This window comes from Bison bison, unplaced genomic scaffold, assembly GCF_000754665.1.
Source record: "Bison bison bison isolate TAMUID 2011002044 unplaced genomic scaffold, Bison_UMD1.0 scf7180017864057, whole genome shotgun sequence".
Taxonomy (NCBI): Eukaryota; Metazoa; Chordata; class Mammalia; order Artiodactyla; family Bovidae; genus Bison; species Bison bison.
Genome location: NW_011494629.1, coordinates 4,639,686 through 4,661,545, shown reverse-complemented (window position 1 = coordinate 4,661,545; position 21,860 = coordinate 4,639,686). Strand labels below are relative to the sequence as shown.

The 21,860-nt window shown below is 38.5% G+C and overlaps 1 protein-coding gene across 4 annotated transcripts in view; it reads left to right on the top strand.

Moving 5' to 3' along the window:
• LOC104985718 (DNA excision repair protein ERCC-6-like 2) overlaps positions 1-21,860 on the top strand; it is a 158,752-nt gene that overhangs the window by 91,464 nt on the left and 45,428 nt on the right. For all 4 annotated transcript variants that reach the window (XM_010836019.1, XM_010836018.1, XM_010836021.1 and 1 more), the window contains 2 exons: positions 4,565-4,664; positions 14,727-14,879. In XM_010836019.1, the coding sequence (XP_010834321.1) occupies positions 4,565-4,664; positions 14,727-14,879 (253 nt within the window). The remainder of the gene's footprint in view (positions 1-4,564; positions 4,665-14,726; positions 14,880-21,860) is intronic.

Below are 21,860 nucleotides of genomic sequence, written 5' to 3'. Positions count from 1 at the left end.
CATCAGGTGACCAGTGTATTGGAGCTTCAGCCTCAGCATCAGTCCTTCCAATGAATATTCAGGGTTGATTTCCTTCAGGATTGACTAGTTTGATCTCCTTGCAAGAGTCTTCTCCAGTACCTCAGTTCAAAAGCATCAATTCTTTGGTGTTCAGCCATCTTTATGGTCCAACTCTCACATCAGTACGTAACTACTGGAAAAACTATAGCTCTGACCATATGGATTTTGTTGGCAAAGTGATGTCTCTGCTTTTTAATATGCTGTCTAGGTTTGTCATAGCTTTCTTCCAAGAAGCAAGCATCTTTTAATTTTTATGGCTGCAGTCACTGTCTACGTGATTTTGGAGCCCAAGAAAATAAAGTCTGTTATTGTTTCTATTTTTTCCACATCTGTTTGTCTTCCTCCAGCCCAGCATTTCACGTGATGTACTCTACATAGACATCAAATAAGCAAGGTGACAATATACAACCTTGATATACTCCTTTCCCAATTTTGAACCAGTTCATTGTTCCATGTCCGGTTTTAATTGTTGCTTCTTGACCTGTATACAGGTTTTTCTGGAGGCAGGAAAGGTGGTCTAGTATTCCCGTCTCTTGAAGAATTTTCCATAGCTTGTTTTGATCCACACAGTCAAAACCTTTAATGTAGTCAATGAAGCAGAAGTAAATTTTTTTTGGAATTCCCTTGCTTTTTCTGTGATCTTACAGATGTTGGCAATTTGATCTCTGGTTCTTCTGCCTTTCGTAAATTTAACTTGTACATCTGAAAGTTCTGGGTTCATGTACTGTTAAAGCCTAGACTGAAGGATTTTAAGCATTCCCTTACTAGCATGGTGGGCTTCCCTTGTGGCTCAGCTGGTAAAGAATCCACTTGCAATGTGGGAGACCTGGGTTCAATCCCTAGGTTGGGAAGATCCCCTGGAGAAGGGAAAGCCTACCCACTCCAGTATTCTGGCCTAGAGAATTCCGGGGACTGTGTAGTCCGTGGGGTTGCAAAGAGTCAGACACAACTAAGCGACTGTCACTTTACTAGCATTGTAGATGAGTGCGATTGTGCTGTAGTTTGAACATTCTTTGGCATTACCCTTCTTTGAGATTGGAATGAAACCTGACCTTTTCCAGTCCTGTGGCCACTGCTGAGTTTTCTAAATTTGCTGGCATATTGAGCGTAGCACTTTCACAGCATCATCTTTTAGGATCTGAAATAGCTCAGCTGGAATTCATCACCCTCACTAGCTTTGTTTGTAGTAATGCTTCCTAAGGTCCACTTGATTTCACACTCCTGGATGTCTGCCTCTAGGTAAGTGATCACACTGTCATGGTTATCTGAATCATTATAACCTTTTTTGTATGATTCATCTGTGTATTCCTGCCTCCTCTTCTTAATGTCTTCTGCTTCTGTTGGGTCCCTTCCGTTTCTGTCCTTTATTATACCCGTCTTTGCATGAGATGTTTCCTTGATATCTCTAATTTTCTTGAAGAGATCTCTAGTCTTCCCCATTCTGTTGTTTGCCTCTGTTTCTTTCCATTGTTCACTTAAGATGGCTCTCTCGTCTCTCCTTGCTCTTCTTTGGAACTCTGCCTGCAGACGGGTATATCTATCCTTTTATCTTTTGTGTTTCACTTCGCTTCTTTTCTTAGCTGTTTGTAAGCCCTCCTCAGACAACCATTTTGCCTTTTTGCATTTCTTTTTCTTGGGGATGGTTTTGATTACTGCCTCCTGTACAGTATTAGGAATCTCCATCCATAGTTCTTCATACATTCTTTCTATCAGATCTAATCCCTTGAATCTATTTGTCACTTCCAGTGTATAATCATAGGATTTGGTTTAGGTCCTACCTAAATGGCCTCGTGGTTTTCACTACTTTCTTCAATTTAAGTCTGAATTTGGCAAGAAGGAGTTTATGATCTAACCCACAGTCAACTCCCAGTCTTGTTTTTCTGACTGTATAGAGCTTCTCCATCTTCGACTGCAAAGAATATAGTCAGTTTGATTTCAGTAATGAGCATCTGGTGATGGGCAGAGTCTTCTCTTGTGTTGTTGAAAGAGAGTGTTTGGTATGGCCAGTAGGTTCTCTTGGCAAAACTCTATTAGCCTTTGCCCTGCTTCATTCTGTACTCCAGGGCCAAACTTGCCTGTTACTCCAGATACCTCTTCACTCCCTATTTTTGCATTCCAGTCCGCAATGATGAAAAGGACATCTTTTTTTGGTGATAGTTTTAGAAGGTCTTATAGATCTTAGTAGAGCCATTCAACTTCAGCTTCTTCAGCATTGGTGGTTGGTGCGTAGACTTGGATTACTGTGATATTGAATGATTTGCCATGGGAACAAACTGAGATCATTCTGTTGTTTTTGAGACTGTACCCAAGTACTGCGTTTCAGACTCTTGTGTACTGCATTTTGGACTCTTGTGTAATGCAAGGGCTACTCCATTTCTGATAAGGGATTCTTGCCCACAGTAGAGATTTAATAGTCATCTGAATTAAATTCACCCATTCCCATTGATACATAGACAAATACCAAAATCAGTATTGTTTTAACTTTGAGTTATAATTCTTCTTGTTTTCTATACAATTTTAAAAGACAAGTGCATAAAAATAATTATAACTGTTCTGCTAATGAATACATGGCATATAAAGATATAATTTGTAACATCAATAAAATAAAGGGTGATAGCAGAGCTGTAAAGGTGGTTTAATGCAATTGAAATTAAGTTGGTTTCAGCTTAAGATAGGATAAATTTGAACCCTTGTAGTCTGACTTGCAGAGCCTAGACTTTCAACAAGCCTCTTCCCAGTGACAGCTGCTCAGGAAAGTGGTCAAATGAAAACCATAGAAAAATTTCCGTTTCCTTTTGATTTAACAACACTTGTTGTAATTTTGTTCTTTTTCATCTAGGCCATCAGGACCCATCTTATTTATCCCAGTGGTCCCTCAAAATACAGTTCACTCTGCTTTGGCATTCAGTGAAAGTTAGTTGATGATAAAACTAAATGAATGGGATTCTTCTTCTTCTCCCTCTCCTTCTGTTGACTCTGACTGGAGGAAACAAGAAAAGTGAAGATACTGACCTCCACACTGTATAACAGTTTCTTGACACTCATCTTTATGTGATTAAAGACCTTTTACATATTTGTACTTTATAGACTTTGAAACTGATGATGCATGGGTCCAGTATAACATGTTACAAGGTTTTGTCTGTAAAGATTAAAGAGTAAATGTTCTAACACAGTCTGTCACTCAGCAAACAGTTGACTTACACCAAAGGACATTTCCTTAGATCCATTTGTATTTATCCTTAGACCCAAATGCCTTGGGGGAGAGAAAGGGATTATGAGCCCCTCTCTATCCAGGCTGCAGGATGCAAGTGACAATGCAGTAACTTATCCCTGGCTTTGCTGTGTCACAAGAGTACTCCTTCTTTTCTGGGAATGCAAGACTTTCAGTACCCCAATATGTCCTCTAGTAAAAGCCCTTCTCTGGGAGGAGGAATGGGCAAAGGAGGCAGAGGAAGCACCAAATATAACAACATAGTGTGACTTTATAAGGTCAAAATTAAATTTTCCCCAATTTATAACATTTTCAAGCATGAGGCAGTATGGCCTTGCCCATGATCCCCCATGACTGTAACAGGTATTTAGAAGCAGGTGATCTCATTCAGAACATCCAATAAAACCTCCACCTGGGAGAAGCCACAGGGATTGTACCTATAGTTCACCCGTGTGGTGAGTCAGGTTAGAGTTTTAATTAGCTCTGCAGTCCGTATCAAAACACCTGGGGTACTAACCAACTGAGTGGTCCAGTCAGACAGACTGTATGGAAATCTCAGTAGATGAAGGGTATAAATCTGCATTTCTGTAGGCTTGCCAGTTGATTAACTGCTTTTCCTCAGGTTTGTTTTTTTTTTTAACAGTTTCATTGAAGTATAATTAACGTACAATATACTGCACATATTTCAAGTGTACTTGATAAGTCTTGATATAAGAATATAGCATGAACCCATAACCACAATCAAAATAGCAAACATATCCATCACCCTCCAAATTTTCTTTGTGCCACTTTGTAATCCATCCCTCTTTCCTCTCCTGAGGCCCCTATTCCCAAGCAACCACTGATCTGCTTACTGTCACTATGGATTAGTTTGCGTTTTTGAGAGGTTTTATATAAATGGAGCCCTTCATAAGCTTAAGACTGCCATAAAAGAAAAATCTGAATTTAGGAAAAGTTTGGCACAGTAGAAAGTAATGTTTATAACAGAAATTAAGTTGATATATATATGTTTTCTACTCCTTTTTGTATGAATTTCTGTTTTTACATTATTATTAAATAATACAGCCTATCTAAACATGGACAGAGGAGCCTGGCAGGCTACAGTTCATGGGATTGCAAAGAGTCGGACACGATTGAGCGACTCAGCACAAAGCATAGCACATACCTAAACATAAGATTTTTTTTCAATTAAAATTTTAGTAATGTTTCATGTTTATATCCATAAAGCTGCCTCCTGAACTTGAAGTTGTTTCACTTGATCTTGGTCGCCTTTTGTTTTTAATTTTTCTGCAGAGCATATAGGATCGGGCAGTGCAGAGATGTCAAAGTGCTTAGGCTGATATCCTTGGGAACCGTGGAGGAGATCATGTACTTACGACAAGTATACAAGCAGGTGAATGTATTTCCCTTTTTCTATTTAAAAGTTAATATATGTCAGTTTTAGGAAATTAATAATAAATTTGTATACAAATATATTTCTATCTCATTCTAGCTATAATAATGAATTTAATAAGATGATGAAATATACTCTAGAATACACTTCTAAAAAACTAATTCTTTGGTTCATTGAATTTTAGAGCTGAAGTTTTCTTACAGCAATACTTTACTGTACACACAAAATCATCTTGGGATCTTTAAAAATACTGATTCTCATTTAGTAGTACTGGGTAGAGCCCAAGATTCTGCATTTTAAACAAGCTCCCAGAAGTGCTAACACTGCTAGTCTACAGACCACAGTTTGAGGAGCAAGGTCACAGCTAAGTGTATGCCACAGATGTGGTATCAGTGTACCCAGACAGCCTGCGCTCTCTGGACAGCAAGATTACCTAAGCCAGGTTCCATCCTTGAGTAGCCTCTTCTCAGAATAGACATTCACATGTTACCATTTTCTGTACGTGCCATAACATGAAGAAGACTAGAGAGGAAAACCATAGAGATATCTAATACAAACGTTTCAGGTTTTATATAATGAAACCAGGACCCAGGATGCCCCAATATATGGAATCATAGGAATAGACCTCAAGTGCAGTTAACTACTGTGCTGGTGTTTTTAATATTCATCTAAAATTGCATTAACTCTGTGCTATCCTTAGGGTATCAATTACTGCTCCATTTATGCCTCTAAACAAAGTTTATTTAGTCTATAACTGCCCACTTGAGAAGATCTGGAATGAGGTTCAAGTTTAATTATAAATGTTAAATTTGAATTACTCCCTATATATTTAGTTGGAATCTGTTTAAGAGCAAACATCTGCTACATGTGGTGGTAGTTAACCTAAGAATGATCCAACCTTAAATTTATGCTATTTTCTTAATTCTAAAAGTAGAATTGTACACAGAAATTTTTATTTTTCTTAAAGCATTTAGCTTTGTAAGAAACTTTTAATCTTTTTGTTCTTTGGTATAGCACAGTGCCTGAAAATTATCTTTTCAGACATATTTAAGTAATCTTGGGAAAAAGTAGAATATTGTTTTTTGCATCTTTGGAGCAGCTCTTTAAAATACTATCTTTGACTTGTCACAAGTAAGGCTCTTTTCTCAATCCCATTATTTCCTTTTGCCTGTTTGGCCTGTTACATAATAATATGTAATAAAAAGTCTTCAGAACATGAAAGTAATTAAAGTTGTTAGAAGTTTGTATGATCTAATTGCTTATTAAAATAAACCTTAGGGAACATTCAGCCATACAACTTGGTAGGCACAAATAAAGATAAGATGGCCATCATGTGAGAAATGGCGTAAATGTGACTTAAAAGATTGATTGGATTTTGAACCAAGGGTGCAAATGACAAACACACTCTAGCCTCACAAGTGTTCTCAGATCTCTTGGAGCGGGGGCGGGGAATCTAAAATGATGTTTAAAAAAAAACCTGTAAAAATATTGGAAAGCAAAAGAGTTCTCTCTGCGGGCTAGAAATGATAAGGAACCCTGAAAGACAAAGGGCAGCTGAGATCAGATTGAAGGAAGAAATCAGTCAGGAGAAGATTACTGGAAAAGGTAGGTGCAACTTACGAATATTCCAAGCTTAGAGTCATAGATACTAAAAAAAGAAAGGAGACTTGGGTTAAGTATAATGCCCCCTCTTTGGGGTATTATTAATAATCTAACATGATCTTTCCCCCATTGTACCAAACTACAGCCAATGGAAATGTTTGCTCTCTACTAGGAACAAAACATAGAAATACTGGAAGGAAAGAAGCAAAGCTCCAAATTTTTGCTGAAATAGAGAAGAAAGTCCAAAATAATAAATGCCTGGAAACCCTTCCACCTGCTGCCTGCTTTAAATAATTATTGCAGTTGGCCTAGATGAGCATGTAAGACATTTGAAGTCAGATGAAACACACCCCCCCCCCAAATAGTTACTATGGAACAGTTTTGGAAAATAAACACTATGAAAGTGTCCCTCAGAGATACCAGGTCCTAATCTCTGGAACCTGTAAATGTTACTTTATATGGAAAAAAGGATCTTTGCACATGTGATTAAGGATTTTTTGAGATGGGGAGATTAGCCTTGATTGTTCAGGTGGGCCCTAAGTCGTGATTTATAAATAAGAAGCAAAGGGAAATCTGACACAGACAGAAGAGAAGGCAGTGCCACAGGGCAGAGATTAGAGCTAGGTAGTCACAAACCAAAGAATGCTGACAGCCACCAGAAGTGAGAAGAGGCAAGGAATGGATCCTACCCTAGAGCTTGTGAAGAGAACATGGCTCTGCAAAACTTGATTTTATTCCATTGATACTGATATCAGACTTATAGCCTCCTGTAAGAGAATAAATTTCTATTGTTCTAAGCCATCAAGTTTATGATAATTTGTTACAAGAGATATAGGAACTAACATATGCGTGTGTGCTCAGTTGTGTTTGACTCTCTTCAACCCCATGAATTGTAGCCTGCCAGACTCCTCTCTCCATGGAATTTTTCAGGCAAGCATTCTGGAGTGGACTGTCATTTCTTCTTCCAGTGGATCTTCCCGACTCAGAGACTAAACCCATGTCTCTGATATCTCCTGCATTGGCAGGCAGATTCTTTATCACTGTTCTATCTGGGAATCCTCTAGGAACTATTATAGGCACTGAAAAAATAACATCAGAGAAAACAAAAGTAATAGAAAAGAGTAGAAGATTTTTAAAAAACTATAAATATTCAAAAGGTAAGTGAGGTTGTAGGATCCTGGAAATAAGAAAAGACTACTGGAAAAATATCCATTAGAGATCCAGAAATGAAAAACTCCAGCAATAGGCTGAATATCAAAGAGCAAAGTTTCATCTGAAAGAACGAGCCACACAGTTCTTCTAGATTACAGAGCAAAAAGACAGAGACAGAGTACATGTAAGAACAGTTAGGAGGAATGAAGGTTAGATCTAGGACTTCCAGTGTCAGTCTTATAGTTGAAGAAGTTAACAGAAGGAAGAAGCCCCAAATAAAGGATGAAACTTTTAAGTAGTAGAAAATAAGAGTCCACAGATTATTATATGAGCCTACTGAGTGCTAAATAGGATAAATGAGAATAGATCCACACTTAGATTGTCTTTTTATAGTTGTAAAATACCAAGGATAAAAAGATAAATCCTTAAAATTCCCAGAGATAAACTTTATGGAGAGGAAAAAAAAATTATAAAAGTACTAGAATTAGGTAAATATCTAATTGTTATTAGCAATATTGGCTATCTAGGAGCAGTAACTTAAAATGAGGGGAAATTATAGCTCTGTATTATCAGAGAAAGTGAATGAATTTTTAATTCAAAAGTTTTCCGCAGTGGTGGAAACTTTTCCTTCAGTGGTGAATTATACCAAACATTTAATATTCCTCTTGAGAACAGAGAAGGGAACAATTCCAGCCTACTTTAGAAAGATAGAAGAATACTGAAACCAAAATTGGCAAAGAAAATTATAGACAAATATGTCTCATGAACATAAACATAAAAATCTTTAACAAAGCCTCTGTTAGAAGTTGAATTGTGCCCCCCCTCCCCCACCACAAAAAAGTGAAATAAAAAACATGGCGAAGTCCATAACCTCTGGTAGCTGTGAATGGGATCTTACTTGGAAGTAAGATCTTTGCTAATGTAATCAAGTTAAATGATGTTATACTCTATTAGCTGCTGCTGCTAAGTCGCCTCAGTCGTGTCCGACTGTGCAGCCCCATAGACAGCAGCCCACCAGGCTCCCCCATCCCTGGGATTCTCCGGGCAAGGACACTGGAATGGGTTGTCATTTCCTTCTCCAATATACTCTATTAGGGTGGGCCCTAATTCTGGTATGACTGATATTCATACAAAAGGGAAATCTGGATGCAGACAAACACAGAAGGAGGATGCCATGTGATGATAGAGGCAAAGACTGGCGTGATGAAGCTGTGAACCAAGGAATGCGTAGGATTGCCAGCAACTACCAGAAACTAGGAAAAAGAAAGGAAGGATTTTCCTTCCCTTAGAACTTTCAGAGAGAGTATGGCCTTGCCAATATCTTGATTTTAGACTTAGCCTCCAGAACTGAGAGCGAATAAATTTCTATTGTTTTATACCACGTGGTTTATGGTACTTTGTTACAGGAGCCTTAGGAAACTGATGCAGCCTCTAAGGCAAATGTTGTAAATTTGACTGCATTTTTATATGAAACTTCTGTATGACAAAGGAAGTACAAGCCAAATTAAAGGACAGACAGGAGGAAATATTTGCCATAAATATAATAAACAAAGGAGTAGCATCTATAATATATAAAGAACTCCTACAAATCAATAAAAAGACTGATTAGACATTTTAGTGAAGAAAAAATACTAATGTACACATAATGCATACGAAAAGATGCTTAACCACATTTATAATTGAGAAATACAAAATAAAATAAGATTGCGTTCTACATGTTCTACAAAATACTTTTTGTTCCGTGGGGTATTTTTTAGGGAGCTGGGGAGATTAATGTTGCTTATTATTGGTGGAGATACTTTTAAAGAGATACTCATTTAGTGTTTTTGGAATACAGCGAGCACTTATTTTAGAAGTTAATTTAACAGCATTTTTAAATGCATTTTCTCCCTATTTACCTTGTAGAAATATTCTCACATATGCACAGTGAAGAATGACAAGGATTTCTGTTCAGAATTGTTAGTATTTGTTTGAAAAATGGATAAAAAGAATAGCCTAAATGTCCAACAGTAACAGAATAACATAAATTCTGATATACCACATTATGGAATACCTTGCAACAGCAAAAAATTTTTTTAAAGATTATAGAGCAAATGTACCTATGTGACACAATCTTTAAGACATTTTAAGTGGGGCAAAAAAAGTAACTTGCAGAACATGTATACCAATTGTGTTCGTTTATAAAACTATTTATGTATATTTATGTATATAAAATTTACATAAATATACATAAAAATTTATGTATCTAAAAATAGCTCTAACTGCATTGAAAAATCTCTATGAAGGATAAACCTAAATATTACAGTATTGGTTAGATTGATAAGGGATAATCTGTATCATTCAGGGAGACTTGCCCTTTGATGTTTTTGTTTACATTTGTTTATGATAAAAGTCTTCAGGTATTTTATACTTAAAAACACTTATACAATGATACAGTGACTGTGCTCCTTCTGGTTTGGAGCACTGCATATAATCTAGTTTGACATCAGAAATTCATCTTTCACGTATATATAATTTATTTAGCAGTAAATATGTATTTACAAAAGAGTTGCAAGAACAGCACAGAGAACTCCAAATTAACTTCACCTAACTTCTCCAGTTGTTAACATTTTACCACATGTGCTTTTTCCTTCTCTCACTCAGCCATGATCTTTATTCTTTTTCTGAACTATTTGAAAGTTGTAAACTTATCACCTCTACATTCTCTGTATTTCTGTTTAAATGTACATATAAAAATAGCTTTATGCATTATAAACACTCAGTTTTACATATTTTTCTGCAGCTTGCTTCTCCTTCATCCCCTACTCTCTTCTCAAAAATGTAGGTATCCAAATCAAGAAACTAACACTTACAGCATTACCTTATAATTCATAGAACCCATGCAGATTTCATCAGCTTTCCTGGCAACGTCTCCTTTCTCCTTCTGGCTCAAATTCCAATCCAGGATCGTAATTACATTTCTTTTTGTGTCTCCTAAGTTTTCTTCAGCCTTAAGTTGTGCAGGCTTTCCTGGTCTTTCATGACCTTGACAGTTTTAAAAAGTAAAGCCTTTCCTTGTGTATACTTTCTCTCAGCGTGTCCATTTGATGTTTCCTCATGTCCTAACTCAAGCAGCTTTCACAAGAATGGCACAGAAAGAATGCTGTGCTCTTCTGATCGCATTGTCAGAAGGCTCCTAGTGCCTAGAGGACCTGACCCGCCAGTGATATTAATCTTGATCACCTGTCAAGTTTGTGTCTACCAGCTTTCTCCACTGCAGAGTTACCACTTTTTTCATTTGTAAGTTGATATATGTATATTATGAAAAGATCATTGGAGACCATGCCAATACAGTCAGCCCTCTGTTTCCATGGTTCTTCTTTCACAGATTCAAACAACTGTGGATTAAAGTGACACTTGAATTTTCTCTGTGCTAGCTATTTGTATACCATTTATGTTCAGTTCAGTTTAGTCACTCAGTTGTGTCTGACTCTTTGCGACCCCATGGACTGCACCAAGCTTCCCTGTCCATTGTATTTACATGTATTTATACAGAGTTTGGGCTTCCCTAGTAGCTCAGCTGGTAAAGAATCTGCCTGCAATGTAGCAGACCCCGGTTTGATTCCTGGATCAGGAAGATCCCCTGGAGAACGGATGGGCTACCCACTCCAGTATTCTTGGGCTTCCCTGGTGGCTCAGATGGTAAAGAAACCACCTGCAGTGTGGGAGACCTGAGTTCGATCCCTGGGTTGGGAAGATCGCAGAAGGAGGGCATGGCAACCCACTCCAGTATCCTTGCCTGGAGAATCCCCATGGACAGAGGAGCCTGGCAGGCTACAGTCCATGGGGTTGCAAAGAATCATACACCACTGAGCAACTCGGCACAGCACAGCACACAGAGTTTACATTGTATTAGGTGTTATAAGTAATCTAGCGATGATTTAAAGCATATAGGAAGGTAATGCTTAGCTTATATGCAGATACTATGCCATTTCATAAAAGCAGCTTGAGCATGCATGGTTTCTGATATACATGGGGGTCCTGGAACCGTACCAAGGGATGAGGGACAACTGTACCCTGTTCCTCATCAGCTTTAGTGTTCATTGATGATTCCTACCTGAATCAGCTACCACTGTGATGGTTTGTCAGATGGTGATTTTTCTGTTTCCATTATTACTTCTTTTATATTTGTTGGCATTTTACCAAAAAGAGAGCTTTCCTTTCTCTTCCATTGATTTAATCTGTGTGGACTCATGGGCTAGTATTTTAGTAACAAATTTTAGGAACACACTGAATATCATGAATTGTTTTTAATGTTCAAACTCATTTTTTGACCAGTGAGAACCCCTTCAAGGGGCCTTCTGTCTCATTTTGACAAGCTCTCATGATGCTTATTGCACCTCCTTACTGTGGTGGGCTGAGTAATCAGATCAGATCAGATCAGATCAGTCGGTCAGTAGTGTCCGACTCTTTGCAACCCCATGAATCGCAGCACGCCAGGCCTCCCTGTCCATCACCAACTCCCGGAGTTCACTCAGACTCACGTCCATCGAGTCAGTGATGCCATCCAGCCATCTCATCCTCTGTCGTCCCCTTCTCCTCTTGCCCCCAATCCCTCCCAGCATCAGAGACTTTTCCAATGAGTCAACTCTTTGCATGAGGTGGCCAAAGGACTAGAGTTTCAGCTTTAGCACCATTCCTTCCAAAGAAATCCCAGGGCTGATCTCCTTCAGAATGGACTGGTTGGATCTCTTGCAGTCCAAGGGATTCTCAAGAGTCTTCTCCAACACTGCAGTTCAAAAGCATCAATTCTTCGGCGCTCAGCCTTCTTCACAGTCCAACTCTCACATCCATACATGACCACAGGAAAAACCATATAGTCCTCCACATATACCTGTATCCTAATTCCCTGAACACACCTGGATTATGTGGGTGAGCCCAGTGTAATCACAAGGGTCCTTGTAAAGGGAGGGGGTAGCAGTAGGGTCAGAAAAAGGAAAGAAGAAGGCAACATAACCACAGAAGCAGAGAGTTAGAGAGAATGATGTGAAGATGCCTCATTACTGGCCTTGAAGATGGAGGATGGGGTCATGTACTCTTAACACGGTGACTATTCCTTTTTTACTTCTTGCATATCTTGTATACTGTGAGGAAATCTAAGCATTTCGTAGCCTTGCATGGGTTTTTTCTTAAGCTAGAAACTGCATTTTCCAAATACTGATATTTTCCCCCTTAGCCTCTTGATTTGTAACAATGGTTTTGTTATAGTTACCCTAGAGATGGATGCATCTGGCCTTCAGTTTTACTTGGGCCACTTTGGAAAACTTAAATTTTAAGTACAAAATAATGTGTCTTTTTTGTGATGAAGCTTTGGTAGGAGACAAAGATTCAGATGAATGCTTACAAATTACTTTGGTGATTATATTTAGTACAACAGTCTGACAATATAGACTTTAAGGAAGTGTTTAAGGAATACCGTGTTTAAGGAAGTGTCAGTAGCAAGCGTAAAATCATCAGTAACTGGGCCGTCAAGTAAATCAGTTGCTGTTGTGATTATGTGTTTCCAGGACTATAACCTGTATTTTGGGGACACATATAAAACTAATCAAATCAGTGTATTGATCCATAACTTATTCAAATTTAGGTCCCAAGGGTCTTGTTTTAAGAGGGACATCTGGCGATGAGAAATTGATACAAGTATAAATTTTGTGTTAAGCCAAACTCAGGAATAAATTCTACAAATGATGCTTCCTAGGGGGGCAGCTGTGAGAAAGACACTTAATTTCTCTAAATTTAAGTTCTTTTATTTCTAGAAGGGAGAAGATAATATAGGATTGTAGGAATTAAATGAGAATATAAACATGCTACACATATATCCAATAAATAGAAGCTGTTGTTAGTAAGAATAATTTTAGTCACCTAAAGCAATTTTTCCTGTTGTCGTTCAGTCTCTGACTCTTTTACGACCCACTGGGCTCTAGCCCACTGGGCTCCTCTGTGCACGGGATTTCTCAGGCAAGAGTACTGGTTGTTGTTGTTCAGTTGCTAAGTTATGTCCAACTCTTTGTGACTCCATAAACTGTAGCTGGCCAGGCTCCTCTGTCCGTGGAATTCTCCAGGCAAGAGTACTGAAGTCAGTTGCCATTTCCTCCTCCAGGGGATCTTCCCAACCCAGGGATCAAAACCTGAGTCTCCTGCATTTCCTGCATTGGCAGGTGAATTCTTTACCACTCAGCCACTGGGGAAGCTCCAAGGATGCTGGAATGGGTAGTTATTCCCTTCTCCAGGGGATCTTCCCAACCCAAGGATCAAACCCAGGTCTCTTACATTGCAGGCAGATTCTTTACTGTCTGAGCCACCAGGGAATACCAAGAATACTGGAGTTGGGTTGCTATTTCCATCTCCAGGGGAACTTTCTAATTCAGGGATCAAACCCGCATTTCCTGCCTTGGCAGGTGAATTCTTCACCCTGAGTCACCAAGGAAGCCCCTATAACAATGAATTATAGTGCTTGGTATGCTGCGGTTCATGGGGTCACAAAGAGTTGGACACGACTGAGCGACTGAACTGAACTGAACTGATAGTACAAATCAGCCTGGTGAAAATCACAAAGTATCACTTCTTACTAATCCTTCCATCAGCAATAGATTGAGGTTATTTTTCACTCTTTGTTTCTTTTAAGAAATGTTAGAGTGTACATGGGATTAATCAAAGTGTATTTAGTTAATATACAGTAAAATATCTAATCAGGAGACACATTAAGTTGATACTAAAGTGGTATATGTCCTTAAGGGTTCCATGTCAGTGTTCTTGCTGAATTCACAATTGTTTCAGGGATGCAATGTGTCTAAACAGTGGTTGGATTTTTGCTGTTAGTTGACAGTGTAACCATGGCCACAATTAGTTTGATACCAATGTGGTTATTGTATAACTACTTTAGATTATAATTTAACTTTGGTGATGTAAGGACTATTTCTTCCAGTTTTAGTACTTTCCATTGAACTAAGAGTCTAGAAAGGAGAAAAGTGTTTTCAAATGTGTGCCTTTTACATTTTACATCAGGTGGCTAGGCCATAGAGAGATATGATCTTGAGTCAGTTGTTAGAAAACAGATAAAATAGGAAATGTAAGATTTTGTTCTTTAATAAGACTGGACAGATTATTTCACCATAATGGCAACATCTGCCAGGGAAATTAAAATAAAATTTCCTCCCTACGGAGATTCTGCCTGCTCGAGCTAAAGCTGTGTATATACAGGGAATGCCAGGAAATTCTGACATATTGTTGGAGCAAACACTTCAAAAATATCTTGTGTTTTTTCTGTTATAGCAACTTCACTGTGTGGTGGTTGGAAGTGAAAATGCCAAGCGATATTTTGAAGCAGTTCAAGGATCAAAAGAGCATCAAGGAGAACTTTTTGGAGTCTATAATCTCTTCAAACTGAGATCCCAAGGGTCTTGTCTTACAAGGGACATCCTGGAGGTGTGAAATTTTTCTTTGATCTTTTCAGTATTTTCAGTATGGTTTTCTACCTCAAGAAAATTGCTGGTACCTTTTCAGAGAAATTTTTGGTTTTCTTCATAAATAAGTCCTATATTTAGAATTTCTACTTTTAGAGAAATTTGAAATGAATTATTATACCTCTAATCTAAGATTTTCCCCATGCATAGTTAAATTCAGATACATATACAAGATAGTATGACCTTCCAAGGCCATTTTCAGACTGGTAAAGAGAAATTTATCATTTGGAAAACAGCTGTTGAAGTCAGGAACTAAAAACATAGACTTTCCTAAGTAAACAAAAATATAAAATGTGTTTTGATTAAAAGTTACCAAATACTCCCTGAGATGCACTCTCATGTCTTGTGGGGACTTTCTTTTTCTGTTCCCAATAAAAATTACACACCAGTATTTCAAACTCTCCCAGTTGTGTTCATCCTCAGGATACAGATGTTTCTTATTCTTAACAGGATATTTATATCCTTTAAAAAAAACTTTTAAATTCTTTAATATACTAGAATACTAAGAATATTAGCCTATTTTTTAGTTAACATTGATATGAGTATCATGCAATCTTGGACTGTCATTTTTTTTCAATCCCTTCATCATAAAGCTGAGGAAACTGAGTCTTGAAAAACTTAAGGATATTTCCCTTAACTTCCAGGACTTTGTAGTAAAACCTTAATGTACTTCATTTATTTAATAGTACCATAAAAACTGTTCAAGGAGCAATTAGTCTCTGTCCTTAAAGAATTTAGACCATGTTTATGGGATATGGAAGAGAACATTTATATAATGTACATGTAACATTGGTAAGCATATGTTAAGTAAGTTCAGTAGTGGTTCATATGTGATCACCAATGGATGGAGGAGAAGAAGATATATATTATTTGTATGTCGTGAATATTACAGCTGTTATACAATGTCTGATGTATACTGCTGAGTTTTATTTTATAGTAATTATTCGATTCTGAATTGAGTGGCTCATTTAAGGTTCCCCTTTTTCTTGTTTTTTATATGCTGGTTCTTTCATGGACTTGTATTTTCCCATTCCTCTTCTCTAATCATTAACCTTTTCTGTCCTTCAGGCCCCCCTCAGATCGTACCTCCATCACAGAGTACTGCGCAACATACTAATGTATATTCATGTTTCTAATTTGGGGTCATTATCTGTAAAATATATTAGTATTATATTACTTTTCCTGTTTTCTGTTGTTCAGTCGCTAAGTCCTGCCTGGCTCTGCAACTCCATGGACTGCAGCATGCCAGGCTTCCCTGTCCTTCACTCAGTTCAGTTCACTCACTCAGTCATGTCTGACTCTTTGCGACCCCATGGACTTCAGCATGTCCAGGCCTCCCTGTCTATCACCAACTCGCAGAGTTTACTCAGACTCATGCCCATTGAGTCAGTGATGCCATCCAACCATCTCATCCTCTGTCGTCCCTTTCTCCTCCCGCCTTCAGTCTTTCCCAGCATCAGGATCTTTTCCAATGAGTCAGTTCTTCATATTAGGTGACCAAAGTATTAGAGTTTCAGCTTCAGCATCAGTCCTTCCAATGAATATTCACAACTAATTTCCTTTAGGATAGACTGGTTGGATCTCTTTGCTGTCCAAGGGACTCTCAAGAGTCTTCTCCAACACCACAGTTCAAAAGCATCAATTCTTCGGCGCTCAGCTTTCTTTATAGTCCAACTCTCACATCCATACATGACTACTGGAAAAACCATAGCCTTGACTAGACGGACCTTTGTTGGCAAAATAATGTCTCTGCTTTTTAATATGCTGTCTAGGTTGGTCATAAGTTTTCTTCCAAGGAGCAAGCATCTTTTAATTTCATGGCTGCAGTCACCATCTACAGTGATTTTGGAGCCTCCCAAAATAAAGGCTCTCGCTGTTTCCACTGTTTCCCCATCTGTTTGCCATGAAATGATGGGACTAGATGCCATGATCTTGGTTTTCTGAACGTTGAGTTTTAAGCCAACTGTTTCACTCTCCTCTTTCACTTTCATCAAGAGGCTCTTTAGTTCTTCTTCACTTTCTGCCATAATGATGATGTCATCTGCATATCTGAGGTTATTAATACTCATTATTGAGGATATTGATATTGCCAGGTTATTCTCCTGGCGATCTTGGTTCCAGCTTGTGCTTCTTCCAGCCCAGCATTTCTCATGATGTACTCTGCCTATAAATTAAATAAACAAGATGACAAAATACAGCTTTGTCATACTCCTTTCCCAATTTGGAACCAGTCCATTGTTCCATGTCCAGTTCTAACTGTTGCTTCTTGACCTGCATACAGATTTCTCAAGAGGCAGGTCAGGTGGTCTGGTATTCCCATCTCTTTCAGAATTTTCCACAGTTTATTGTGATCCACACAGGCAAAGGCTTTGGCATTGTCAATAAAACAGAAGTAGATGTTTTTCTGGTACTTTCTTGCCTTTCTGATGATCCATTGGATTTTCGCAATTTGATCTCTGGTTCCTCTGCCTTTTCTAAAACCAGCTTGGATATCTGGAAGTTCACAGTTCATATACTGTTGAAGCCTGGCTTGGAGAATTTTAAGCATTACTTTGCTAGCATGTGAGATGAGTGCAGTTATGTGGTAGTTTGAGCATTCTTTGGCATTGCCTTCCTTTGGGATTGGAATGAAAACTGACCTCTTCCATACTGTGGCCACTGCTGAGTTTTCCAAAGTTGCTGACATATTGAGTGCAGCACTTTCACAGCATCATCTTTTACTAGCCTTCGTTTATCTTTTACTATCCTTCACTATCTCCTGGAATTTGCTCATATCATGTCCATTGAGTTGGTCGTGCCATCTCATCCTCTGCCGTCCCCTTCTCCTCTTGCCCTCAGTCTTTCCCTGCAGCAGGGTCTTTTCCAGTGAGTTGGCTCTTCATGTCAGATGGACAGAGTATTGGAGATTCAGCTTCATCATCAGTCCTTCCAATGAATGTTCAGGGTTGATTTCCTTTAGCTTTGACTGATTGGATCTCCTTGCTGTCCAAGGAACTCTCAAGAGTCTTTTCCAGCACTACAGTTACAAAACATCAATTCTTTGTGCTCAGCCTTCCTGTTTTCTGCCATATATCAAATTGTTTTGTTCTCTGTTTTTAGTCAGAATAGCCACTGTTCCTCTGTTTAAAAAGTGTTATGTAAGACATTGCATTTGACAGGTTATTAGACAGAAAGTTCTCTTATTCTCTGGTTGTCCTCAATATATGTTGTTTTTCCTCCAAGATTGTTTATTAATGACAGGACCCTCCATAATCTTATATTTTGTTTATGGCAGAATATGCTTAACTTCTCGCTAGGAACATCATTGGCATTCAATTATTAAACTAAATTTTGAATTAAAATTGCTCATTTCTTATCAGTCAGAATTTAGTAGATTCATGTTGTGCTTTTGGCCAAATTATGTTTTAAAATATTATTGGTCCAAGCCCTATATAAGGGAAGCATTTTTCATAAAGTAAAAGAAGTGTTTTACTTCCTGTGATACATTTTTAATTTTTCAAGGTTGTAGAAAAATCCCTTTAAAAATTTTTAAGATATAGAAATTTGAATTTATGGAGTGCTTTTAATATGATTTCTGGGCATTTTAGTTCTATTTTACATTGACTTTTTTTTAATGGTTTCCCTTTAGAATATATATATTGAGAACTAATTTCACAAATATTGAGTATGTGCTAAATGTCCAGTATTATACATCATAGAGCTAGGCATACAGAAATTAATAAAATAGATTAAAAGTCCTACCTACAAAAATTTACATTCTATTTGGGAGAAACAAATAATAAAGAGAAAAAATAACTGAATTTAGTATATCATGATGACAGATTCTAAAGATAAATATAGAGCAAGTAGAAGATGAATAAATTCTAGAGATCTAATACACAGCATAGTGAGTATTGTCAACAATACTATGTTATATACCCCAAAACTGCCTAAGGACCAGATCTTAAGTGTTCTCACCACATAAAAGAAATGATAATTATATGATACATTAGAGGCGTTAGCTAAAGCTATGATGGTAATCATATCACAGTATATGTGCGTGTGTGCGCAGTCATGTCTGACTTTGTGGCTCAGTCGACTGTACCCACCAGGCTCCTTTGTCCCTGGGTTGCCGTTTCCTACTCCAGGCGATCTTCCTGACCCAAGGATCAAACCCATGTCTCTTGCGTTTCCTGCGTTGCTAGGCAAATTCTTTACCACTGAGCCACTTGAAAAGCCCCCCATTACGATATATAAACATATGAAATTAATACTTTGTAGACCTTAAATGTACATGCTGTAATATGTAAAGTATATCTCAAAAAAAAAAAAAAAAAAATAGAGCCAGGAAACAAAATGGGGAGACTGTAAAGGAAAGAGCATTACAATTTTATATGGAGTAGCCAAGGAAGCATGCACTGTGAGATTGCAATTGACTCTATGAAGAGACAAGGAAGAAGTGTTTTAGACAGAAAAACAATGCAAAGACCCTCAGAGAGGAGCATGCTCAGCATGATTTCAAAATGGCAAGGAAGCCAAAGTGGCCAGAGTATAGTAAACAAGAGAGCCAAAGATGGGGCCAGTGAGATGATAGGAAGCCAGATCCTGCAGGAACTTTGGCTTTGACTTTGAGTGAGAACAAAAGCAATTGGAGTTCTGAATAGCAGAATGAATAGTGTAATCAATACTGTTTATTCTAAAGATTAAGAATTGGACTATAGAAGTACAGGAGCAGAAGCAAGAGCCAGGTAGGGAGATACTGCAACAATCTAGCCAAGAGTTGGTGGTTTGGGCCAGAGGATAGTGGTGTGTACCCTGAGGCAGTGACAGGATCTGCTGATGGAGTAGATATAAGGTATATAGAAAAAGCAATTAAGGATGACTCTATACAGTCAGCAAAAACAAGACTGGGAGCTGACTGTGGCTCAGATCATGAACTCCTTATTGCCAAATTCAGACTTCAATTGAAGAAAGTGGGGAAAACCACTAGACCATTCAGGTATGACCTAAATCAAATCCCTTATGATTAGACAGTGGAACTGAGAAATAGATTTAAGGGACTAGATCTGATAGAGTGCCTGGTGAACTATGGATGGAGGTTCGTGACATTGTACAGGAGACAGGGATCAAGACCATCCCCAAGGAAAAGAAACGCAAAAAAGCAAAATGGCTGTCTGAGGAGGCCTTACAAATAGCTGTGAAAAGAAGTGAAAAGCAAAGGAGAAAAGGAAAGAAATAAGCATCTGAATGCAGAGTTCCAAAGAATAGCAGGAAGAGATAAGAAAGCCTTCCTCAGCGATCAATGCAAAGAAACAGAGGGAAACAACAGAATGGGAAAGACTAGAGATTCTTCAAAAAACTAGAGATACCAAGGGAACATTTCATGCAAAGGTGGGCTCAATAAAGGACAGAAATGGTATGGACCTTACAGAAGCAGAAGATATTAAGAAGAGGTGGTAAGAATACACAGAAGAACTGTACAAAAAAGAGCTTCACGACCCAGATAATCACAATGGTGTGATCACTCACCTAGAGTCAGACATCCTGGAATGTGAAGTCAAGTGGGCCTTAGAGAGCATCACTGTGAACAAAGCTAGTGGAGGTGATGGAATCCCAGCTGAGCTATTTCAAATCCTGAAAGATGATGCTGTGAAAGTGCTGCACTCAATATGCCAGCAAATTTGGAAAACTCAGCAGTGGCCACAGGACTGGAAAAAGTCAGTTTTCATTCCAATCCCAAAGAAAGGCAATGCCAAAGAATGCCCAGACTACCACACAATTGCACTCATCTCACACACTAGTAAAGTGATGCTCAAAATTCTCCAAGCCAGGCTTCAGCAATATGTGAGCCGTGAACTTCCAAATGTTCAAGCTGGTTTTAGAAAAGGCAGAGGAACCAGAGATCAAATTGCCAACATCCGCTGGATCATCAAAAAAGCAAGAGAGTTCCAGGAAAACATCTATTTCTGCTTTATTGACTATGCCAAAGCCTTTGGACTGTGTGGATCACAATAAACTGTGGAAAATTCTGAAAGAGATGGGAATACCAGACCACCTGACCTGCCTCTTGAGAATCCTATATGCAGGTCAGGAAGCAACAGTTAGAACTGGACATGGAACAACAGACTGGTTCCAAATAGGAAAAGGAGTCTGTCAAGGCTGTATATTGTCACCATGCTTATTTAACTTATATGCAGAGTACATCATGAGAATCGTGGGGCTGGAAGAAGCACAAGCTGGAATCAAGATTGCTGGGAGAAATATCAATAACCCCCAGATATGCAGATGACACCACCCTTATGGCAGAAAGTGAAGAAGAACTAAAAAGCCTCTTGATGAAAGTGAAAGAGGAGAGTGAAAAAGTTGGCTTAAAGCTCAACATTCAGAAAACGAAGATCATGGCATCTGGTCCTCTCACTTCATGGCAAATAAATGGGGAAACATTAGAAACAGTGTCAGACTTTGTTTTGGGGGGCTCCAAAATCACTGCAGATGGTGACTGCAGCCATGAAATTAAAAGACACTTACTCCTTGGAAGGAAAGTTATGACCAACCTAGATAGCATGTTGAAAAGCAGAGACATTACTTTGCCAATAAAGGCCCGTCTAGTCAAGGCTGTGGTTTTTCCAGTGGTCATGTATGGATGTGAGAGTTGGACTGTGAAGAAAGCTGAGCGTGGAAGAATTGATGCTTTTGAACTGTGGTGTTGGAGAAGACTCTTGAGAGTCCCTTGGACTGCAAGGAGATCCAACCAGTCCATCCGTTTAAAGGAGATCAGTCCTGGGTGTTCATTGGAAGGACTGATGCTAAAGCTGAAACTCCAGTACTTTGGCCACCTCATGCGAAGAGTTGACTCATTTGAAAAGACCCTGATGCTGGGTGGGATTGGGGGCAGGAGGAGAAGGGGACAACAGAGGATGAGGTGGCTGGATGGCATCACCGACTCGATACACATGAGTTTGGG